At 42.5% G+C, this 24,856-nt stretch overlaps 2 protein-coding genes across 2 annotated transcripts; both read left to right on the top strand.

Annotated features, from left to right (window-relative positions):
• Positions 1–93: 93 nt before the first annotated feature.
• Positions 94–12,954, top strand: LOC121070573 (coagulation factor X). Its single transcript, XM_040557968.1, has 8 exons — positions 94–485; positions 2,728–2,888; positions 4,448–4,472; positions 7,062–7,175; positions 8,096–8,236; positions 9,040–9,290; positions 10,644–10,761; positions 11,763–12,954. Exons 1-8 carry the CDS (start codon positions 416–418, stop codon positions 12,308–12,310), a joined length of 1,428 nt encoding a protein of 475 aa, XP_040413902.1. The 5' UTR covers positions 94–415; the 3' UTR covers positions 12,311–12,954.
• Positions 12,955–15,757: 2,803 nt separating this feature from the next.
• Positions 15,758–23,496, top strand: LOC121070525 (coagulation factor X-like). The gene is made up of 5 exons (XM_040557842.1): positions 15,758–16,196; positions 18,682–18,813; positions 20,410–20,576; positions 21,293–21,410; positions 22,532–23,496. The coding sequence occupies exons 1-5, from the start codon at positions 16,121–16,123 to the stop codon at positions 23,077–23,079; spliced, it is 1,041 nt and encodes a 346-aa protein (XP_040413776.1). The 5' UTR covers positions 15,758–16,120; the 3' UTR covers positions 23,080–23,496.
• Positions 23,497–24,856: the final 1,360 nt, after the last annotated feature.

Genomic DNA, 24,856 nt, shown 5'->3' with positions numbered 1-24,856 from the left:
GCTCCCAAGCCGAGCCCCACACCTGCCAGCACCAAGCTGGGCAAGGCCAGCCTCGGCCAGCCCTTGCTTAATAACGTGACGATTCACTTCCCAACTTCCCCCTGAAAAATAGCATAATTTAAAAAGCCAGCTTCCTTGCTTTTTGGTTTTTGGTGTTTTAAAAAAAAAAAAAAAAAAAAAGTAGAGCCTCATCATCGGGCCACCCCCCCCCACCCCCCCCCGGCTGAGAAATCCCGCGGCGGCTTTCCCCCTTCCAGGGCGCTTCCGCTATTTCTGGGCAGGGTGAAGCAACGCCGCCGCAGTCTCTCCCCGCCCGGGGAGGTGAAGGCTTCGGCTCTGTCCCCTGTCGCCGTCCCTGTCCCTGTCCCTGTCCCCGTCCCGCTCGGCTGGCAGCTGTGGGGAGCCCCCCGCCACCATGGCCGGCCGCCTGCTGCTCCTCCTGCTCTGCGCGGCGCTGGCGGACGAGCTCCGTGCTGAAGGAGGAGGTAAGGCAGCAACTTTTTTCTTCAGAAGGGGAGTCAAGGGGTCCAGGAAGTGGAGGATGTCCCCTCCTGACAGCTTTTGGGGGCAGCCATGGAAACGCCCATCTGGGGGCTCAGTGCTCAAAGCAGCAGAGGGCTCGGCTGCGCCCCTGTCCTGAGCTGCGCCTCGGCAGCGGGGAGCTGTTGGGGGACACCTGGGGTGCCCCAAAAATGCTGCTGGGTTTCAGCAGGAAGGTGGGGATCCCGGGGGGTCCTGAGGTGCTGTCCCTTGCCGTGTCCCTGTAAAATGGGGTCTCTGACGCTGGGAGGACAGCTGCCCGCCAAGCGGGGTGTGCTGGAGGACGTGGGGCTCCAGGCGGGCTCCGTTGGGTGCGCTTGGCCGTGGGCTGGGGCGCAGGGGGATGAGCACGTCCTGCCTCTGTTTGTGCTGCAAGGGTCAACATCAAAGTTCAGGACAGAAAGCCACACCGTGTGGCTTTTCAAAAGGCATTAACTCTTCCTTCAGTGAGTCAGCCTACTTGGGTTTTAAAGTAAGGTCCTCTGCAGGTTGCTGGAGTGTCCTACTTGAGTTGACCAACGCCCATCGCTCCTCTGTGTTTTCAAAGAAAGAAGGATGACAGGAAGCTTTGGAAAGAGAGCGGCCAGCCTCAGAAGACTAATCGGCTAGTTGAAATTTACAAAAACATCTTCTTACAGTGATGATGGGGAGGCAAAGGAATAGAGTGGCAATAACCCCACCAGCTGCACCCTGTCACTTTCCCATAACTGCAGAGAGGGATTTAAGGACAAATAAGACAGTGGGTGAATGAACTAACAGTTGCTGAGCTAGAAGTTAAAAGCACTTTCTGTAAGCCTTCCTTGCAAGGAGCCTTTTCAGAGTAAGTAGGACTCCAAAGTACACATGGGCTCTGTGGTAATGCTTGATATAAATGGCAGTAGCAGAATTTGGCTCCCTGTGGCTGATCTACCCATTTCAGTGGAATCAGAGTAAGTCTCTTCCATAGCTCTTTAGAGCATATTAAATTATATCATTACTGATCAACTAATTTACTTATTAGTGCATTGAGATGCATGAAGAATGCTCCAGAAGATACATGCGTGCTGCCCACTGAGTGTGAGCCTTCAAGACCCACCTACAGCACTGTCTTCCACACTCCAGTCTGTGATTGGAAAGTATTTTTTCCTATTTAAATTTCAGGTGTGTAGAACATAATTCAATGCCAGCTTTCAGGCTCCACAAACTTTCCTAAAATCTGTGCTTTTTACAGAGTAATTGGCAATTTACCTACTCCAGTTTTGTTGATGTTCTTCCTGTCTGGTAATGTGTGCACAGGTTACTGCAGAGTAACAGGACTGCTCATGCAGCCAACTGGCTGAGCTGAGTTTCATGCCTCTGATCCTTCAGTTTCAATCAACGGCTACCTCTGTCTTAAACTTAAAGGCAGGAGATCTCACCTGTGACACCAAGCTTCAAATAAATAAATAAATAAACAGCAATCTGACCTCAAGCTGTACTTTCTTTAGGTGCTAAAGCTGACATTTGTTTGCTTCTGTTCTTCATTAAATCTTTAAATGCAGCTCTACTTGCAAACTTAGTGGTAAGGTAAGAATGCTACAAAAGGCAATTAGGAAGTGATGTTAAGAGGGAAGGAAGACTCCAGGGTGGTGCAGTGGGATTTGGGGTAGTGTAGGACAGTAGATCTCACACATGTGCAGTTTCTTTTCTGGAGGTGGGACTGTGAGACAGCTCTTCCCATCTGTCAGTAGAGCCCCATGCTGTTTGAAGTCACTGCATCATGAGTTTGTGTGGTGGTTAGTTTCTGGACCATAAGCCCCTGGAGCAGCCAGTGGTGTTGCCCGGTTGTCAGATTTAAAACCAAATCAAGAACTGCAGTCTCCCTGGCCTTCAGAGTGGCAGGGAAAGTCATTCTGTTCAAGACTGGAGTCTGGAGCAGGAGCAACAGAAATATAAGCCCTCGGCAGCAACCTGCATGTTCTTATTTTCAAGACTAACAACAGCAGGACAGAATTTTGCATGCCTCTAGTTTGTCTTGAAGCTGCTGATTCTGAGAGAGATCCTGAGACGTATCAGTCTCTGTGAGGGCTGACTTCACAGGTAACATTGCTTATGAGTGGAGTGGTGAGAGGGTCTGTTTGGTTTTTGTTTCTACCTCATTTATTTCTAATGACTTTTTACCACCACCAAATGTAACCCAGCAATTGTATCATTTTCTCTACTGTCTAGTATTCATCAAGAAAGAAAGTGCTGACAAGTTCTTGGAAAGAACAAGACGTGCTAACTCTTTTTTGGAGGAAATGAAGCAAGGCAATATTGAAAGAGAATGTAATGAGGAGCGCTGCTCTAAAGAAGAGGCAAGAGAAGCCTTTGAAGACCAGGAGAAAACTGTAAGGATGAACTAATACAAAACATAGGCCTACATATTTCATGTTTACAAAATAGTATTAAAGTCTTATGAGCTGGACATCAAAGCTTACAAGTTATTGTTGATCGCTTAACACAAAGAATAGGTAGTGGTTTTGACTGTAGCTGGAATTGCTAAGGCATACGCATATGAAAACTGTCTTAGTTTCTCTCTTGCAAGGTCAGGCCAAGTTAAAGCTTCCATTCTTTTACCTGTTCTGATCTGCCTAATTGCCATTGTAAGGTATTTGACCTTTAAATGATTTAATACCCCTTGTGTTAGAACTATTTTCACCCTATCTGTGTGGCATAGCTGAGCGACATGATTATATTCAATAGTTCTTAGATGGAGAGTCCATGGGAAGGTGGGGATGGCAAATATTGACTTGGAACTTCACGTGAACGTTTTTCCACGTTTATCTCAAGAAGCTTTGCAGGGCTTATCATTTTCTGGCCATCTTTCCATCATTTGAATTGACAGAATGTGTATTGTGGACAATCCTTATATGCCTTAACGTTAAATTGCCCACGTGGAATGAGGTTTGTATGTGGGGCTCTTGTGTCACCTTCCTACCCTGGAAGCTGCTTAACTTTACCTAGAAGTATGAGCAGTTCCTGAGCTAAAGGGAGACTTAAAGAGATGGGGCAAGGTGAGGGGCAGGTAGAAAAGGTAATATTTGAAAACTTGAAGTGACTTGGTGGTAGAGGGGAATTGGGAACCTTGGCTGTATGTAGCTATGTGGCTGTTAAGAACGGCCCTGAAACTGGACTCAAGGCTAGACTCATTTTGCTGTAGAATTCCTGGCTGGCCAGAATGTTCTTGGAGTGGCCCTGAGGTGACCTGGGTGAGGAGTCATGGATGCTACACCAGGGCACTTCAAAGAGTAAAGGTTGGCTGATCAATAGCAGAACCAGCGCAGCCTGTTCTCCGTGGTGACCAGACCTCACTGTCTTGGCCAGACAGCACACCTGGCATCCTCAGTGAGAGGGAAAGAAGAACAGAAATTGGACAAAATATTTTCAAATCTCAGGATTTCTGAGGTCCAGCTTCATAGGGCTACAGAGGAGGGAGAATGAGAATTTGATATTATAGGAATGTAAGTAAATTCAGTCGAAACCAAGGGTAAGATACAGGTATGCTAGAAATCAAATGCCTTATGCTGAGTGGGTCACATTAGGAAACCCCTAAGGAGGTTCAGGTATTTCTGAAAAATGCATGAGACTTGTTTCTCTTGTTTCTCTTTCAACTCGTTTATGGTTGGACTAGATGATCTTACGGGTCTTTTCCAACCTAAATGATTCTATGATTCGCTAGAGCTGGCCACTAGAGATAGTTTAATCATATGGTTTTAATTAATTAAACGGCAATATCAGGCTGCAAGACACTGTATTTGCCTGTAACTTAAATATTTGTCTGAAAATTGTTAGCTGCAAGTATTCTCTCTATGAAAGCTCTGATATTTTTCTGAAGAACTGAATTCAGTAATTCTCATCTAACTTTTTTTGTCTTCTTTTATTTCCCTCTCCCTGCACCTACCTGTAGGAGGAATTCTGGAACGTCTATGTAGGTAAGGAACACCCTGCACTTTTTTAGAAAATTAAGCTTCCTTATTGCACGATGAAAAAGGATGCACCTCTTACATAACCACTTCCTGCTGCCTTGTTTACTTTTCTCGCTGTGGGATGCCCTCACTTTTGTGTTTCCTCTGAAAGAGGAACCTGATTGATTTACAGCCTTGCTGTTGCTTGAACCCAGTCATTTCACTTGAAGGCAAGGTTCAGCTGCCTCCAATTCCTGGGATGACCTTTGTCATCTCAAAAAAGAATACTGACCTAGCAAGAAGCAGGAACTGGTCCTCTGGCTCTGCCAATTACTTATCCTCCAGAAGGTCAGCCCAGGATGGGGGAGTCCAAGACGCAAAGAAGAAGAGGGTGGCACTTACATGCTTTAGCCAGCACAACCTATTAATCTGCATTGCACAATTTCTTGCCAGTTTTATGTCACCTTGCATGTCACAGTGTGGTTGGTTCCTGTAAAGTAGATCATTTGGTGGGAAATGTTTTCTACAGAACCGTTTGGCATTCAAGGAAGACATACCAGCAGATTAGCGGATACAGTTTGTCAGTCTTTTCTGTTTTTTCTTTTCTTTTTTCCCGAAGGACTGAGTTGTACTTATTAGGGTTCTGTTGTTCATAATCATTTTACATGTGCAGATTTTTAATGTATTAGTGTTTGGTAATGCGTTCTTCTGGAAGTATGTGTCCAGCCCACATGTTAGGAGGAATACTTCAAAAATGTAGACCAAAGACTGCTCAGCTTTGTCTTTTGAGTCTGCAGAAAATTGAAGACAGTTGCCACAAAGAAGATGCAAACTTTCACAATCCTCTAAGGAGGGGGATGAAGTCTGCAACCTAAAGGGTGAAATTTCAAGCAAAGCCTGCGTCAGTGCTACAGTGAACAGGAGTGGAAAATTTCGTGAGAAATCTCATGAGAATACAGGCAGTGGGACATCACTGCTCCTAGCGGAAATGCCAATTTCGTACATCTTAAACCACAGTCCACGAATTGCTTTATTGGTGTTCAGAAGTTTTGAAAACCACAGCTACCCTCAGCAAAGTTTCTAGAACAACTGTGTCTTGTTTCCTTTTTTAGTGGGGGGATTCTGCAATGTTTTTGTGTAATATTGATACATAACTCAGTCACACACCAGCAACTACAGTATAGGGGAATACTGTGCAGTAGGATGCTGCTTAGCTAAGACCACTACAGAATAGGGCAGGCCTCGTGTGTGCCTTTCTTTTGCTAAAAGGTGGTCTTGCTTTCCCACTGTTGAGGATGGACATTAGTCTTCCAGCACCTCCATGGTGGGCCTCATAGGCTCCAACAGAATTTGGAATGCTGTTGTTTGTGGCCACGTTCAGGTACAGAAGGGATGTAGAATTGTGGGGGCAGCACACAAAGCCCAGCAGATGATCCCTGTGGCAGATGTAGCTGCAGAAGATGAAGTCACAGGTCAGAGGCATCATGCAGGCTGCAAGCTGGATCTATAGGATGAGCAGTGTCTTGCATCTTGTCGCCTCTGTGGGCACTGCTGTTCTTCCAGGTGCTCCAAACAAGAGCAGAGCAGGTGGCAACATTCAGAAATATGAAGAGTGTGCGTCTACGGCAACGATTTAGCAAGCATCAATTCCCCAGATATCCTGCTTGTCTTATCGCGCACTCCAGAAGAGCCTGGCATCATATGATGCAGGAATACATTTGTTAATGCAGGTTGCTGTATGGGAGAGATCGTGGTAGTGAGCATCGGTGCAGGAGTGAGCTGCCTTTGTGAGGGTGGGAGAAGGGGCTGCTACGTGGCACGTTCCCCCAGATGCGGTGCAGCCTCCCTTCCCTACTTGTAACTACATTTGTGAGGTACATATGGCTGGGGCCCAGGGGCTGGGTCAGCCAGTTGTGTCCAGGTCATGGAAAGGAAGGGAGGTGGCAGAACTACGTTTCAAATGTGGAGATCCCGGCTTAAATACAGGGAGCGTGAGGTAAGAGCTAATTCTCTGAGGCCTAAGCTCACACCTCAGTAGATAAAATGGGACAATTTTGGTACTGAAAGTATGAAACAGGAATTTGGCCTGCACACATGAATTTAGCAGAGCTTTGTAAACATTTTTTTGTTTTGTTTATCTTCTGATTAATATGCTGGTATCTGTTACTTTAAATAAGCAGCACTGCAGGCAAAACACATGCATGTGGGACGAGATGACCTTTAAAGAAATAATAGTTGAGTTGTCATTATTATGTGGAAATCGCAGGGAAATGCTTTAGACAGTAGTTGCAACATGGAAATGTCCCATCTTCTTTTACAGTCTTCACTGTAAATGATGTACACTTGGACAAGCAAGTATGAATTTATCTTCTTAGAAAAAAAGTTGTAACTATACAGTAGCCACCAAAAGCAGATTGCAAAACTGAGGATATGTATATGAATCATGCTGACTTGGAATGACTGCAGTTACTCTTGCCTGAAATTTGGCCACTCACAGGACATATGTTTTAAAAAGAACAATGAAAGATTGCTTGTGAAAACTAACCCCCCTTCAGAGCTCACTGAAAATGCTTGCTCTCTTACAATTTACTTTTTTTATTATTATTATTTTTATAGATGGCAACCAGTGTAGCTCAAATCCTTGTCACTATGGTGGACATTGTAAAGATGGAATTGGTTCCTACACTTGCTCCTGTTTGGATGGTTATCAAGGCAAGAACTGTGAATTTGGTAGGTTTCTCCTTCAAAGAACTGTGGCAGTGGATTTACCGGGTTGCAGAACCGTAGAGAGTTAACACTACCTTAACAAAGATCAATTGCCTCTTAGAAAAATGCACAGAATAGGATAGCAGTCAACAGTGAGTTAAAAACCAGCGCCGGAAGCAGAAAGCCTGCTGGCTCTACAGCTGGATAGTATTAGTGAGTGCTCCAAATTTACACTTGCTCCAAACAAAACCCTCTGAAGTATGAGAGTGCCTCTTTACATGAGCTTGAATACCCAAAATATGGCAATAAAACTAAGTTGTAATATATTATTATAACTGATATCAAAGCTTGGACTCCAAGCTCAGAAGTACATCCTCCCTGCTTAGCTCACAGCAGTGAAGAACCAAAGAAAGCAGATGTCAGTAGATGATGCAGAGACTTTTTCAGCCTTTCAAAGAACCCTTTTCTTTCATATCAATCTTTCCTGAGTCTCACATCTGTGCCCTACAGCTACTTTCCTAATGGTGTCACTGGAGTGTGTATTGGTTGCCCGGAAGAGTGGAGGGTGTGGAACTGAAGTTTAGAAACAGGACTGAGGGGAATGATGAGGAGCTGGTCTTTTTAGGGCAGGAGGGATGAATCATGAGGATTTATCAGTAACTGCACTTTCGTGCTAGTGGTTTCGAAAAGCTAGAGCTTTTTGAAGCTCACTGTGACATGGCCACTGTGCGCACTTGGGCTTAGCAAGTGTGTTTCGTGCAATACATGTGGTTGCTTTGTAAGGCATAAGCCAAAAGTTAGCCACTCATGCTGTTACTAAAATGGGTTTCAGGTGTTTTACAGGGGGAGATACAGATCCTCTTTAAAGAGTGCAATTTAATTTCGTGAGATCTACGAAGTCAGTGTTTATTTACATTTTTTTTTCAAACTTACCTCTTTTATAGTCATACCAAAGTACTGCAAAATAAACAACGGTGACTGTGAGCAGTTCTGCAGCATCAAAAAAAGTGTGCAGAAGGATGTTATGTGTTCCTGTGCGAAAGGATATGTTCTAGCAGAAGATGGCAAACACTGTGTTTCATCAGGTACAAAGTCACATGATAAACTAATGCCAATACTGGTGAGGCTTGTTTTAGTTAAAGAATGTGTTTTTGAACTGTCAGTATTGTACATGGCATAGATTTAAGACTGAGGCCAACCAATTGGTTTGTATTTTCAAAGCCTTCCATGTGTGAGGTGATATGAACTTCTCGGAATCTAGCTGACTGAGAACCCTTTGCAGGTTGCCTCTCACAGAATTTCCTGAGGAAATAAAATGGAAAGCTATAGCTGTATCTTGTTTATTTGAACACTAATACTCCATATAAAATAGCAGCTCGCAAAAACTTTTCTACTTTTGATTTCAGTTAACCTAATCAAATAGTAACTGCTGACATTAAATAGTTAAGATTGATGCTATTCGAAGTGCATTCTAATTGTTCCAAAAAATGGGGAAAGAGGGATGAGTCAACTGTATGCTCCTGACTTTGTTTTTTATATCCTTTACAACTAATGATGAATTGCCGTCATGAGCCATAGTCCTAAAATAGAACACTCAGTTTCCTAATTAAGATGGTTTTAATAAGAGCTAATACATGCATATAGCAATGTAAACAATAGAAGATGACTTTAAATACTTTGAAAACACTGTCCAGAGACTGAACCTACAGAAGAGTTTTAGGAGTAGCAAATGGCTTTCATTTTTTCAAACCATCTGGTCTTTTTGTGCATCTGCCTAGGCTTTGTTAGTCTTGAAAACAGCTGTATAACTGATTTATTGAGATGGTGTTGTCAAGTTTCATCTTGTGTGGGTCTTTCTTCTCTAATTATAGTATTATTGTCTTTACAGTAAAATATCCTTGTGGAAAAGTTTTTGTGAAAAGAAAAAAAAGGTCTGTTATTTTACCCACTGAGAGTAGCAATGTAACTATTGATCAAGATGGCCCCTTCCCAAATGGAACAAGTCTGGAGGAGGACATTGTTACTACCACAGAAAGCCCAACCCTCCCTCCTCGCAATGGATCGAGTATCAAGACTCCATATGTCGATACCAGGATAGTAGGTGGTGACGAGTGTCATCTTGGTGAATGTCCGTGGCAGGTAAATCTGGGGTTTGTGTTCTGCATGTAAGCAGCACGTGTTTCTGAGGGAAGCTGTGCAATTGTTCATTTAACCTGTTTGCCTTCTGTAGTACGCTGTTTGTAGCTGGAGTTGCCTGAGTTGTGTTAACGTGGGCGCTTAGGTATATTGTTTTGCAAACTGCAGCCTTAAAATGTCGAAATGAAAGGTTTTATGCCATTTTAGGTGGTGCTGCCTGTAACCTGTAACCAGACAGGGCTTTTGAGTGATGCTGGCCCAACAGCGTTTTCTTTGCAGCTTGTGTTCCAGTTCTGTCCATCCATAAGCTGCTTGTTCTGGCAGGGTTGTCCTGATTCTGCCTTTCTTTCTCATTCTGTTCAACCTTTCTGAGGCACAATGACATCCCTTCTCTGTTTCTCTGAGTGAGGTGTATCTTGGTGTGCTTTTCCATGTTGATCTGCTCATTCACTGGGGCCACTAGTGTAATAGTCCGATTCTGTATGGGAATAGTGTTGTGTAGATCTTAGAGGTAAAAGGAGGTGCCCAGGGTAATGCTGAGCACAAAGCTTAAACCCTTTTAGCACGTTCCTGACCTATGGCTTGGACAGCACTACCCAAGCTTAACTGAATCAACTTTTAGCTGCAAAAGCCATGACCTGGCAAACTTGTGCATATGCTGAGGAGGTTATTTGCAGACTCAGAGCCTCTGTTTAGCATGGAGTTATGCTAGCTTGTTCTTACTCTGGACTGAGTACTTAGAGGTGTAAGTTTGGACAAAATCCCAGTGCTAGATGGTGGTGTAGAACCACATGCTGTTTGCCTTTGTCCTGCACCTTTTTTCCCTGTCCACTAAGAAAGCAGTACCTTTAGGCAGTATACCTGACAGCTTGTCAGAGACAGCACTCATTTGCTTCACAAATATGCTTTCATAACTAAGTTTTCCTCTTGAGTTCAGACCATCCAAAATAAGTTCCTGTCTTCTGCATACTAGGAATGTCAAACAGGAACAGAACACAGACAGGAATTCTTTGGGGTAGTAACTCCCCCAGGATGGGGTGATTTGGGAACTGCATGCTCCTTGCTCGGTCAGTCAGCATCTGGTTCATGGAAGATGTTACTAAAAAGGTGCACTGTGAGGTGAAGAAGTCAAACCGCTATGTCACATAAAGATAGCTGAGACTCTGTAATAGGACATACCAATCTGTAGCAAATGCACATATGTATGCAGTACCAGGAGAAATCTGCAGAGTGGTGCATACATGCTGCTCTAATATGCATATATGCAGTCTGCAGAGAAAGCAATTACCTGCTTATAGCTCATTGAAGTTAAACTGCTCTTTTTAATTCTGCACTTACCCTTGTTTTCTCCCACAGGCTGTTCTGATCAATGAGAACGGGGAAGAGTTTTGTGGCGGAACTATTTTGAATGAAAATTTCATCCTTACTGCAGCTCATTGCATGAACCAATCCAAAGAGATCAAAGTTGTTGTTGGTAAATGGCTACTTATTTTATTCCAATGATGTCTGAGCATGCGTTGCAGACTAATTCTTTGGGCTCTAAAACCCATATTAGATGTACTCATATCGCTTTATTTATTATTAGTTTGGTTTTTTTGTTGTTGTTGTTCTGCTTTCTATCCCTTCCTGTTATTGCAGGAATCCTGCCTTGTAATCACTGGGGCAGATGATCTAGAAGGTGACAATGGTGCATCCATTTCTTCTTTGCCAGATAGTTGGAAAGGATTAAGAACAAATATTCTAGAAGTGTTGGCTAGCACTGCACTCGTCAGAGCAGTGCTTCTTCAGGAGGCTCATAATTTTTCCTTGCAAGCCTGAAGCATACCAACTTGTTTCTACAGGAGCGCTCAGGAAAGCTATGACACACCGGCTAGAGGAAGAAGAAACTTGCTCCCATTAAGTCACTGCTTCAGTTCTGAGGCATGATAATAGATCAACACAACTTTGTGTTTGCACTGTTTTAGTCCTGACCCAGACCAGTTTCTCTTCCCTGATACAGACCTGGCTCAAGCAGCTGTAAGAGCTTCCACCCATGTTTGCATTAGTTTAGCTGAATCAGTTTATGCTGATTTACATAAACAGTTACAGAGATCCCCATTGACAAAACCTTGAAGCTGAAACTGCATCCAGGTGCTGCTGATAAGTATTGCAGTCCACTCTTACAGTTTGCTTGTAAGGTATGAAGGCTTAGGCAAAGTAGTAGCAATGGGAATACTCATGTCCTCTTTTATCAAGTCTTTTCTTTATCACAGAATCATCTAGGTTGGAAGAGACCTACAAGATCACTGAGTCCAACCTCCGATCTAACAGTAACAAGTCCTCCACTAAACCATACCACTAAGCTCTACATCTAAATGCCTTTTAAAGACCTCCAGGGGTGGTGACTCAGCCACTTCCCTGGGCAGCCTATTCCAATTCCAATTTATTTCTTATACTATCTCCGTATTAATGACCCTTTTAATAATCTCATTACAGGTGAAGTGGATAGAGAAAAGGAAGAACAGTCTGAAACAATGCATACTGTGGAAAGAATACTTGTTCACTCTAAATACATCGCCGAGACTTACGATAATGACATAGCCCTAATAAAGCTGAAGGAACCTATAGTACTTTCTAAGTACATTATCCCAGCGTGCCTCCCAGAAGCAGACTTTGCTAATGAAGTTCTGATGAACCAAAGGTCTGGGATGGTTAGTGGCTTCGGGCGTGAATTTGAAGGTGGAAGACTTTCCAAAAAACTTAAAGTGCTTGAAGTCCCCTATGTTGATAGGAACACTTGCAAGCAATCCACTAACTTTGCGATAACAGAGAACATGTTCTGTGCTGGTTATGATACAGAGCAAAAAGATGCTTGTCAAGGAGACAGTGGAGGCCCCCATGTAACCAGATACAAGGATACTTACTTTGTTACTGGAATTGTTAGCTGGGGAGAAGGATGTGCAAAGAAGGGCAAATACGGTGTCTATACCAAACTGTCCAGGTTCTTACGCTGGGTAAGAACAGTCATGAGACAAAATTTGTAATGGTGCGGTTCTCAATCCTTCTGTTAGTGAACAAGGTGCAGGTTCTCTAATGGAAACTTTATTCTTTTTTTTTTTTTTTTCCCACATCTAAATGAGCTGTCTGTTTGCTCAAGCGATTCCACCAGAGGCTCCTGGAAATAATGTGAACCCCCACCAATCATGATGAAAGTGGGAAGACCAGGACTTTAGTCCTCTAGTGACTTGTACTACAGCCAGCTGGCTCAGTAGGGAGTTTGTTCCTACTGGAGCTTTTTAGCTTCTACCTGTGGATGTTTTTAGAAGATGAAGGGAGCATGGAAGCTTCCTTCCAGGCAAAAGCTGAGACACAAGTAAGTATTCATTATGTGTTGCTAAATAACCACATTCTACAAAACTGCCTGCTTAGGTCACAGCAGCTAAATAAAATGTGGTTTTGCTTTTTATGGATTGTACTTCACTCTAGTTTAATTTGAACACTTGTTTTCTGCTCCTTCAGAAAAAAAAAAAAAAAAGAAAAAAGTGCATGTTCACTGTTTCCTGTATCGTGATCTGGATTGTGTATGGCTGAGGATCAGAGAGGTCCTTGCGTGTGCAGTTTTTCTAGGTGCTACTGTAAGGTGCATTACTGATGTATATCAGCATCCGAAATAAAACATTTTTTCTTTTTTGTTCTTTTCTTTTATTCCCTCCAGTCAACTTACACATATATGAAGACAAAGTCTCATTTGAGAGTGAAAAGAGTGCATGCCCCTAAACAAGCGTATGACACATTTCACCTGCCTTATGTCAAGGCTGATGAGAAGGTAGAGAATGGAGGGGGGAATTTAAGACTTCCACTGGCCTAAATAGCATTAAAGGGCAAGTTAGATGCGAAGATACTGATTTCTTAGAAAAAGGCAAACATACAGTGATTTCTCACGTCTGTTCAGATACTACTCCGCTCTGTGCTGTAAGGTTTTCTGGCAGTATCTTTACACTCCTGTTGTTTTGTATGTGAAGTCAAGTGTTCTTCCATACTTTCTTCAAACCTTCTCAGCCTCAGTCCTAGTCACAGAAATCATGTAATAATTTTCAGTGGAAGGGACATATTAAAGCCATCTGGTCCAACCCCATGCTTAAAGCAGGACTAACATCAAAGTGGGATCAGGTTGTGCAGGGTCTAGTCCATTCAAGTTCTGAAAACTTCAGAGGCTAAGATTTTGTTACCCTTCTGGGCAACAAGTTCCTGTGCCTTACCATACTCATGGCTAAAAATTTCTGATACCCACTGGGAATTTTACTTGTCGCAACCTCTGTATGCTACCTCTTTCCCTGGGCAGTTCTTGGAAATGTTTGGCTCTGTCTTCACTTCAATCCCCATTTAGGCAGTGGAAGACTGCTGTTAGATCCCCCAACTCTCCCTGGTTAAACAAACCCAATCCCCTCAAGCCTTTTATTGTACATCATGTTCTCTAGTCCCCTAACCATCCTGATGACCTTTCCAAGGCTCCTCCAACCTGTTATGCTCCCATGCTGTCTGAGGTACACTGCATTTTGCCAGACGCCTGCCACTTATCTCTTAGAGTCTGAGTGAGTACTGGCTAATTTCATATAGCAGGTGCTGTGAGCAAATCAGGTTGAAAAACTAGGAAGACAACACCACACAACACCAAGGTATTGCTGCAGTCAGCAGTAAAAGCAAGCAAGAAGAACTGCAGGTCAGTTACCCCAAGGTGATGGTCTCCACCTGCATAAAACCTCAGCAGGCTTACTTAAATGTTTGTTCAGCAATGTTAGATCCCTGATTTCTTCTGTCCACTGGGTTCCTGTTTCTACTTTCTAGCCCCTTGTCCCCCATGCACCCCATCAGGGTGAAAAATCCCTTTTCAAAGCAAAGTCCTCAGGCACATGTGCTACCCAAATCCTATTTAAGTACTTGTGCTAAGGGCGTTGTTCTGCTTCGGTGAAGCCTGAGGATCGAGGTGAAACTCAAGACAGAAGTGGACCGTGTAAGGTGCTGAGGTGGCTGAGGAGAAGACGTCGCTCTGGTAACAGTGACAGTTGTTGGGTTTTACCAGCATGTCTTTGTCAAGCCAAGTAGCACCTTGGGAGCAGGCACAGAGCTGGTTTAACAGAGCAGCATTCAAGAGAGAGATGAAAGTCCATGTTTGTGTGCAGCATGACTGTGCTTAGAGAGTGTCATTATTCTGTAGAATATGAGAGACTTTGTCCTTAGGCTTTGCAATCGGTGTTTATTTGTCCTTTACAAAACTTTCATCCTGTGCCAAGGTGCCTACAGTGCCCAAGGCTCAAAGGCTTCATACTCATTCCTTTTTCTGTAACATTGTCTCTGCCACAGTGCTAAAAGGATGTGAGTGAAATGTCTGCTTGAGCGTTTCTCTTGCTGATGTCACTTTGGGCCTAATGAGGTTATGGGCCTAACAAGGCCCATAACCAACTCTATGGCCAGCAAGAAAAGACAGAATAAAAGCACACTTTTTTATGTACACTAAATATTTTGGTGCAATTTCACCTATCAAAATTCAAACAGGTCATAAGAGCTAGGCAAATGGTAGAGCACACATCTGCTGTGCAAACTGGTGGATTTTAAAATATCAAAACTCCTTATGGTAAGCAAATACTGAGGGTAATAATTTCTTCACAGAAAGAGTGGTTAGGCATTGGAACAGGCTGCCCAGGGAGGTGGTGGAGTCACCATCCCTGGAGGTATTTAAGAGGCATGGTTTAGTAGTGGGACTTCATAATGTTAGGTAGATGGTTGGACTTGATAATATTAAGGGTCTTTTCCAACCTAAATGATTATATGATTATTCTGTGAATAAGAAAGTAGGGCATTGCTCAGGCTTAGTCCAAGATAAAGTATCTGGGCAAGACCCTCTTGTGCATGAGGCACTAGGTCTTGAAAAAAGGAGGCTTTTCTAAATTAAAATATAGAAAGCCTGAGAAGAAGCACAGCAGCGGCTTTTATATGTACAAAAAAAAAAAAAAAAACTGCTGCAGAGAAGTAGGAGCTAATTGGATCTTCATGTCTGCGGTGAAGGTAAAAAGACACAGCCCATCTCATTTGCAGCAAGGAAGGTTCAAGGAGATCTCAGGGAAAACCTTCTGCCTTTGTGGCTAGAAAAATCCTCTAATAGAAGTTATCTCAGGAGCAGTGAAGTCTCAAATTCAGTAGTCCTTCAGAAATGAGAAGTAACTAGCTGCCAGGAATACAACTGAATGAGGCTGCCCTAGAGAACGAAGGCAGACAAGCCGGCCTTTGTGGCATCCTACAGCATGTCAGGAGACACACTTCTGCAGGTGTCATGTCCAAATGGAGCTGATTTTCAGCTGAAGAACTGAACAGTATGGACAGGTCCTCAGACTGCAAGGCCCTGTCAGCAGCTATCCCCGTAGAGTGGTTTGAGCCAAAAAGAAAGCAAATCATTCCAGAATGAAGTGGAAATTGATGCCTCTGTGAAAGTTTTGCCTGGCTGAGTGCTTGTGACAGAGACTGGATTTTGTGTACCCCAGAGGTGCCATCCAGGACCTCTGCATCTGTGCAGGACACCTGCTTACAGGCTCCACTGGCTCCAAATCTTCAGCTCCACGCTGCGCTTGTGGTAGCTTTGCTGCCATGAGGCACCTGCAAGCTGCCAGCGTGGCACTGCTGCGACACAGTGGCTCTTGCTGTTTTAACATTGTCCTTTGCTGACACCGAGCCCAGGCTTTGCTTGTAGCGGTTTTGTTTTCTCATGAGTTAGCGACCTTTGCACTGCAGCGTTCCTCATTTAGCAGCTGTCCCAGAGCCCTGCAGAGAAACCAGAGGGAGATTCTCAGTGAGCTTGGAGGATGGCAGTGATGGGTCACCATGGAGCAGTGTGGCTTCTTCCCCTTGTCCTCCTTTTCCTGCAGACGGTGCAGACAGGTACAGCCTTCACTTTAACTCTTCTTCGTACTGCTTTGTCTCAACCACACAGGTAATTAATTATTCACCATCATTTGTGCTCTGTGAAGCAGGGTGACATCACGAAAAAAACTGGTAATTTTGTTTTCTTACTCACCTTGCTCCCATTTGCCTGCTACAGTGCAACAATATCCATGGCTGAGTCACTGGGGAAATGCTATTTCAGACTGAAATGACTGTGTCAGAGTAAAGGATGGGGTTAATACATCAGTACTCTGTGCTTTCAAACTGACAGCATTGTCAATGTCAATTCGTAAGCTACTGGGTGACAAAAAGAACCCACAGGGTTTAAGAGTGCAGAGGGGAGCCAGGACTCCACACCATCACCCAGTGTGCTTCTGTAAGTTTCAGCACAAGTGTCACATCCCCGCTTGAGGAAGCATCCCACCTGTGCTTTGAAGTTGGAGCCTAAGATGCTTCTCTGCAGAGTAAGAGTATGGATCATGCTGCAGACGTGATGTACGCCTTGTTGGTTAATTTTGTTGTAAAAGTCACTTATAGATTACAGAGGAATGGTTGGACACAGCTGAATAAACACCTGAGCAACCCAAATAAAAAGAACTGGTAGCAAGAGGGATTTTTTTTTTTTTCACATCCCAGAGATGAGGTGAGAAAGGTCCCTAGTGGGAGACCCATTGTCCTGAGTCTTCAGGATGTTTCAGGGAAAATTTTCTCATACAAGCATGTAGAAAGCAACTTTGGGCTATTCTGCCTTTGATTCTAATGAACAGGCTGGAAGTGGTTATTAATACAAAGAGTGAAGATGACTTTAATAAAAGCGATTATAAAATGATAGAGCTCATGAGGGAAGTAAAGAAAAAGAACAAGAGGACAAAATGAAAGTATATTTAAAAGAGAGAAAAGATATAATACTTCTATATAAAAAATGCTTATGATACATGTCCGAACTATCCCAAGGTCAAGAAAGGACAGGAGGATTAATTAAAATCATGAGCTGCTTCAAGACTTTACCCACAGAAGGAAGCACAGGAAAAAAATTATCAGTTCAATTCACCGAGGATCAGTATAAAAGAGTTGCAGACATCCTGGCACAAAAGCAGAAAAGCTAAGGCTTAAATAATATAAGATAAACATGATACGAAAATCAAGAGCTGATCTAAGAATACAAATATAGGAAGAGAGACCAAGGAGAATGTTAGTCTGCTCCCAATAGGGAAGAAAATCTTTGTTCCTTAAGATATCAGATTATCTGTGTGCAGCAAGGAGAAAAGAAACTGCTGAGTTGCACCAGTCAGAAACAAATCACATCACCCCCGTCTCATTTCCTCCAAGGACAGGATAACAGGCTACAAAAGATGCAGTACATCCCCATGATTTTATATAATAGCAGACATCACAGTAGGCAGAACAACATGGTCTGAATTAAACTCCTGAGAGGTTGTTTTGAAACTGTGCTAGTCAGTGCTTCACTGTCCAAGGAAAGATGGTGCAGAGTGCTCACACAGGTGAGCCTTAGGACCTCCGATATTCAGTATCTTCCCGTGACATGAAGGATAGGAGAGAGGGTTTACCTATGGCATTTGTAGGAGATTCCAGATTAGAAGGACGACCATAAATCAAGATGAGAGTTCCAGACAATCTTGTGAAACCGCAACAGTGGTCCAACATAAATAGGAGGCAAGTCACAGGAGCAAAAACAAAATACCTCCCTTAGCCCCACTATGCATTACCGAGGAAGTTTGTGAAATATGTAACAAAAGGAGGAAGGGAGTTAAGTCCTCCATTTTCACTAAGACAAACAGCTAGGACAAGAAGTAGTGGGATTGCGCCATACTGTGGGAGATTCAGGATAGATATTATTATTATTATACTTTTTAGATATTAGAAGGCTAGTTAAGGAGTGAATTAGGCTGCATGGACGAGCTGTGGAAACTCATCACAGACCTGTAGGAAGAGGTTAGACAACATCTGTTAGGACTGGATTACCTCTCCTTGCTCTCACGCCGTTAGGAAGACTGCTCCCATTCTGCCCGTGAACTTGCAATGTCAGGGACTACATTAAGGCAAGTAGTATGAACCATCTAAGGATGGAAAAGGAATAGCGTGAGGGTCTACTATTGTCCAATATTTTGTTTTTTACTGATACCTCAGTTGTTGCTAGTTTGTTATTCTCTTTCCCTTCTGGTGAGTATGGATTATCTCAGCCTGTGTCATCAAAGAGCTGCCAGTTATAGTCGGGAAGCTATCACAACATAAGATGTGAATGATAGCTGTCTCCCTCATGTTGACAGCTTACAGGTTTCTTAAAAATGCTTGTTGTGATGGCTGTGATTACTAGAGGTGTTTGACAGGAATTGCACAACAGAACTACACAAAATGGTGAGGGCTTTGACTAGTGCTTGTGAGCAAGACTTCATGAGCTGCTTGTGCTTTTATGAAATCACCATGAATATGGAACCTGCCTATAAGTTTGCCTCCTTTGCAGTGCTATCAGACACATGCAAGGACAACAATGGGAACTGTGGGCAGTTCTGCAAAGATGAAGATGAAGGAGTAGTATGTTCCTGTGTTGCTGGCTATGCTCTGGATGATGACAACAAAACCTGCGTTCCTGTAGGTAGGAAGCCACACTTAAAGTTCATTCTATGGGATGCGCATCGCATTTTCACTGCATCTTGGAAGTGCTGGTATGCTGCAGTGCTGCTGTAGCATGAGGAATAATGTTCACTGATGAAATCTTTCACATGGCTTGCTTGAAATGTTAACAACAAAAAGGAAAAGGTCTTAGTGAGAAGACATAATTTAACCAGTATCAAATTGTGAGAAATGTGCAGTGGCCAAAATAGTGCACCAAAGTATTCTATGCAAATGTATATGTTTTCAGAGCAGACTGCAAAACCCATGTTCCAGCAGGTCTGAAGCCACATGGGACACTGGTGGTCACAACAGGGCTGGGATTTCTCTTCTCCCATGGACTGGAGCAGTTGCCTCATGCTTCAGAAAATTTTGCTAGAAAAGAACAGTTTGCTTTTCTCATTGGTGAAAATTGGTTTCTATCTTCAAGACCTCCAGTGTGTGCTGCACATCTGGAGATCAGAATGAGTAGGAACCCAAGAAACTTCTCCCTTTACAAGATGCAGTTCACAAGGACTCATAATTTCAGCAGTAGCAACACAATGTGACTGCAGTTATATCTCACTTGTTTCCCTTCAAATATAATCTGATCAATTTAAAAAGAATAATACCTGCCTTTCTTCTTCCTTCTAAAAACTAGTTTTCTATAGTTAACATATAGTAACTTAAAAAAATAACTTCCAGCATTGAACTTAAACCCATCAGTTTCACCTGCAGTCAGGCAAAGTGCACATTAACAATTATTAATCTTACTGTATTCTTCTCTCTGTCTGATGATATTTGTTATAAGTCCTTTGTTATTTAATACCAATTTTCTGTCATGAGCTTATAATTTCTAATATAGAATACTTTACCCAGTCTCCCAAATACAAAAGTTATAAGCAGGTATGTGAAAATTTACAGCAGGCACATGAAAATAACTATGCCAGTAATGGAAGTTGTTTAACTTCTAAATAGTCTGGAAATGCTGAACCCATGAGCAAGTTTTAGAACACGATTTTTTTTTATTATTTTATTTTTTCTTTTTACAACCATCCTGGTCCCCTTCTTTCACACGTGATATTTTTGTTAATGTCATGAAAATTCTTGCCTAGCCAACCCTGATAAGTATACCTGAGTATCTAATTTGATTGCCATAATAAATTGTGTCAGCTTTTGTCAGAGTTTTCCTTGAACTCCGAAGTAAGTTTTCCCTCATTTTCACAAAGACTTGATTCCCTGAAAGCAACCTGTTTTTTCCTGCAAACAATTTTCCTCCCCTAAAGGTGTCTGTCTATAACTCTAAAGGCAGTTTTGACTGCAAGACCCATGTTTTAGCAAGCTTGAATCACTTCTTGTTGTAAAGAACAAGAGGTGCACTGAAAGTTCCCTTATTGGCCACAAAGCTGTCTATTGCACTGGGGGCTGTCAGACCAGCTCTAATGAGTCTCACTGTGGGAAGGTAACAGCAGCTGGGTCTTCACAGCTCTTTGTGTAGGGTTGCAGATGGGAATGACTTGCTGCCAACAAGGGACGGGTGCCCCGAAGTCCCAGCACCATCTAGACATGGAGTACTAGTGTCTCAATTTTGCCTTTGCAGTCAAGTTCCCATGTGGTAAACTTCAGAGAAAGCACGAAGTGGGTCGAGAAAAAGTTACAGCAAGTCCAGATGCTCATCTTAAAAATGAGGAAACCACTGAGGCCCCGATCTACCATCCTGAGGTAACAGAGGAGGCTGGCAGTTTACCCAGTGCGTGTCCATGGCAGGTAAGATGCCTTTGTCCTGAGAGGTTCAATGCCTGACCCCACTCAAATCACAGAATCACAGAATCATTAAGGTTGGAAGAGACCTCCAAGATCATCTGGTCCAACCATCACCCTACTACCTATGTCACCCACTAAACCATGTCCCTAAGCACCAGGTCCAACCTTTCCTTGAACACCCCCAGGATCAAGCACAATGCTGAGAGGAGGAGGCTAGGAAAGAACTAAGGTTGCAGATACTGGCCATAGAGCTGGGCTTCTCCACAGTTCCCTGCCAGCCACCCAGATACTTGGGTTGCAACATGGCAGTTTTGAAAGAATGGCTGGAGTTGTTGTTATGACCAAGACTGAAGTGAAACAACAAAAACAAAACAAAAACAAAATAACCAACCCATCCACAACAACTACAGCGAACAGAAAGGAATATTGCAGTTATTATATAAGCCAAATTTCTCTAAAATATAACAACCAAAAAATGTTGGTAAAATAACTGAATATGCAGATTCTACTTTGAGATGAGAAAAAGGTTTGTCTTGACAAGTTTCCCACTGTGATAGCTACACTTAAGTGTAGCTCTCACCGCCTCTGAATTAAGGATGCTTTTGATAGGAAATACATATGAAAATTTCTTTAAGAAAACAGCTTGAATATTTGCTAGCTGTTCAAGATTTCTATGCACATACATTTTTGCACTTTAGCTTTTTTCTCTCTCTTTGCAGGCTGTTCTGGTAGAGAAGCATGGTAGCTGGTTTTGTGGGGGGACAATCCTGAATGAGTATTTTATACTTACTGCAGCTCATTGCGTTACTGATTCTAAGGAATTACAGGTTATCGTTGGTAAGTGGTTGTCATTTTGTCCTTTACTATAAAAATAAGTGCTACAAAAACACGTCCTGAGTGTCCATGTACAAGACACTGAACTATCCCAGACATTTCTCATTGTCTCATCTTGTCCCTTGACTAGCGATGAAATAAATGTTCAACCTGGTCGAATGGACAGTTCCTTTATGCCTGGTTTGGTCCGGTGTAGCTTGTATGTGATGCAAGCCAGGTATAAACCATGAAAGTATGTGGGTCAGTGAGGCTGAGCTGAATTAGTTAATTGGTCTAACATTACAACTTCATGCAATTTTCTGTGCTGGCCAAACCTTGAAGACTTCCAGATGCCACGTTCAGACACTAATAATAAATGTTTTGACAGCACCTAGATACTAGTCTGAGACTGTTCCATACTTGAAACCTTAAAATCATTATTTATCATGATATTTATCATAAATTACGTAATTTATGAAAAAAAGTAGTCTATCACAAATTCTAGACACTGAAAATGGTATTCTGAGTCACAAAAATTTGCACTTGGCCTAAAACAGTAAAGCAAAATCTGTGTTTGTCTAAACACCAATTTTCTGTCAATTTAATTCCAAAAGAGATCTCATACGAGTTGAGAATGAATAAATATAAATACACTTTTATATTTTTGTATGCAGAATGTTAATGTTTTAAAAGAATATTTCCTGTTTAAGTCTGTTTGACTATGTTGCTCTACAAATGAGAGGGGCAAGATCCTACTCTTCTATACTGGAGTTTTGTTTGTACAATGAGTGCCACTGGGTATGTTGTAATGAAGGCCAGAACTTCAGATGAAAATTGTCATTGAGACCATCATTCTGACAGCAAACTTCCGATTTTAAACTTGCTTGGCACTTTGAGAGTCATATAAAAACCTCTCCAAAATGCATATAAAATGCTACAGAGTCAGGATACAGGCCAGCTCTAAAATGTACTAAATGTAAAATAAATGTACATTGTAAATGTAATGCTCTAAATGCAAAATAAAAATTTGTACAGTACAAATGTCTATATAAAGTGCAAGGTACTTTAGTCCCATCTTTTATTGAGGAGCTGCTTGGGCTTGCTGGTATTGTCTTGTTAACACCTGCTTTAAAAATCTGATACAGGGATGGTGGACAGAGAAGAGGAAGAGCCAAGTACTGCGACGCACAGAGTGGAAAAAATAATTCCAAATGCTGAATTTGATTCAAAATCTTTTGACAGTGACATAGCCCTTATCAAATTAAGTGAACCTATCACATTTTCTGAGGATGTTATCCCAGCATGCCTTCCAGAAGAAGACTTTGCTAGTGATGTTCTGATGAATCAAACATTCGGAATTATCAGTGGCTTTGGGAACATCTTTAAACATACGCAGCCGGTCAAAAGAATGAAAGTGCTTCAGGTCCCTTACGTGGACATGAGAACTTGCAAGCATGCCCTTAAACGTCTAGTCACAAGAAACATGTTCTGTGCAGGTTATAATAAAGATGGACAAGATGCTTGCCAAGGAGATGGAGGAGGCCCCCATGTAACCGAATACAATGGCACTTACTTCGTTACTGGTATTATCAGCTGGGGAGAAGGGTGTGGAAAAGAAGGAAAATATGGAATATACACTAAATTGTCAAGGTTCTTACCATGGGTAAGAAGTGTTTTGACACAAAACTCCTAACAGCTTGACGTTTAATCAACCTAATTGTCTTAGCCGTCAGATCTGATCCCTAAATAATACTTTTCTCTTTGTAAAATGCCTGCTGAAGCTCTGAGAGTTAGCACTTCCATTAAGAGATGTCACCAGTTCCTTCATGAGCTCATGCCTGGTTTTCAGAAGGTGTGCTTGGACTTTGAACAGAGCTTGCTGGTTTTGGACAATAATGGAATATCTTCAAATGCAATGTTTTAGGAGATCTTTTTGCTCTTACTAAGGTTGTCTGAATTTGTCTAAGAGGCTTTGGCTGTGCTGATAAACCTTCCATTGAAAAGCTGCAACTAACTCAACTTTCCTGTGGCAGTACCTGCTTTATAGAAATAAACCTAGACAAGGGTACCATCAAAGTAGGACACTACAAGAGCAGGCCAGCATTTCTAAAGCCTCTGGGAAAAAAAAAAAAAAAAAAAAAAAAAAAAAAAAAAAAAAAAAGCCACCTGCTTAATCTTCTTGATTGTCTACAGAGAAAGAGCTGGAAAATGTGCAAACCACCAGTATATCCACACATTAGTCTAAGTAACTGGGCATGTCACTGATACTAATGCCTTGTTAGATGAAGTTAGTTGCTTGACTTCCCATAGGACCCACACTGAAACCTCCATTTATAATTCAGCCCTAACCTCTACGGTAAGAGAGGCAAACATGATGTGTGGAGCTGTGGGTCACACGTGGACACGTTCCAGGGATATCAGAGAGGCCACTGCAAAGAGCTTGCACTTGCCGCCCCATCCCCTCACTGCTGTCCATCTGTCCTCCTGCCCAGCCCCACATTACCACTTGCCCTGGCTCAGGGCAGCCCTAGTTTATTCATAGCCAATTTAAAAAGGCACAGAAACCTTCAACGGGTTTCAATCGCTGTCTTTAGCTCAACGTGTATTCAGAGGAATCAGCCACATGAGCTTCTCCCTTCCTCACCTGTCAATTTCTGCTTCTACAACAAAACACCATCCTCATCCTACTCAGATGTTCAGTAGCAGATGAGAACAAATTCTGTCTGCAGGGACAGATTTACCCCAGCTGCTTAATTGCACAGAAAATTGCAGTTCCCACCCAAGATACACATTACATTCTCTGTGCTCTGCCTATGTCAACCTTTAAAGTCCTCACAGAGAGGACAGAGTTGTAAGCAGCATTGAAAAGTCTGAATTCCAGATAAGCTCCAAGCACTTTCCTGTTTCCTTATTGCCCCCTTCAGAGCATGTCAGTGTTCTAGCAGTTTGCCTGAAAATTCTCCATCTAAGTTTCTATCTGAGCTGTCCTTAACCATTTTTATCCTGAAGTCCAGATTAGGTCAATGGGGAGATATAATCAGAGAAAACAGGAGGAAAATCATACAGTCCTCATTCAAACAGCAGGGACTCCAGAGTGCTTTTTCTGAGTTTTTCATGAGGGATCTGGATAGCTCATCTTAGGGCAAAATTAGCCTCCCTGCTAAACCCCTTTTATCTATCACTGAAGCTGCATCCAGGAGCTTGAGTGATATGGCAGTGTCTGTGCATAAGCTCTGCCGTCTCTGGCTGTTTCATAACCAGTTTTATTGCTTGCAATTTTGGTAGGGAAACAAAATTAAGATGAAAGTGGGGGGAAAAGGTAAAGGAGCACCAAGGTGAAAGTAAAGACTGAATTATTTTTTATAACAAGTATTAACAACACTTACTATTTTAGCAATGTGCATGAAATACTATTTTCACTAATGTGCATCAAATACTATTTTTAGCAATGTGTGCACAGAAATAGAAAA

Source organism: Cygnus olor, chromosome 1 (assembly GCF_009769625.2).
Source record: "Cygnus olor isolate bCygOlo1 chromosome 1, bCygOlo1.pri.v2, whole genome shotgun sequence".
NCBI classification, from domain to species: Eukaryota; Metazoa; Chordata; class Aves; order Anseriformes; family Anatidae; genus Cygnus; species Cygnus olor.
The sequence above is the reverse complement of the archived record's forward strand: the minus strand, read 5'-3'. Positions and strand labels throughout refer to the sequence as shown.

What these genes read in the sequence shown, in the direction of transcription:
- LOC121070573 (XM_040557968.1), top strand. Translation starts at nt 416, where the DNA reads ATGGCCGGCCGCCTGCTGCTCCTCCTGCTCTGCGCGGCGCTGGCGGAC. An exon ending in TTGAAGACCAGGAGAAAACT is followed by an intron (nt 2,889 to 4,447) that starts GTAAGGATGAAC and finishes ACCTACCTGTAG; the next exon opens with GAGGAATTCTGGAACGTCTA. An exon ending in AGGCAAGAACTGTGAATTTG is followed by an intron (nt 7,176 to 8,095) that starts GTAGGTTTCTCC and finishes CCTCTTTTATAG; the next exon opens with TCATACCAAAGTACTGCAAA.
- LOC121070525 (XM_040557842.1), top strand. Translation starts at nt 16,121, where the DNA reads ATGGCAGTGATGGGTCACCATGGAGCAGTGTGGCTTCTTCCCCTTGTC. An exon ending in CCTGCAGACGGTGCAGACAG is followed by an intron (nt 16,197 to 18,681) that starts GTACAGCCTTCA and finishes CCTCCTTTGCAG; the next exon opens with TGCTATCAGACACATGCAAG. An exon ending in CAAAACCTGCGTTCCTGTAG is followed by an intron (nt 18,814 to 20,409) that starts GTAGGAAGCCAC and finishes TTGCCTTTGCAG; the next exon opens with TCAAGTTCCCATGTGGTAAA.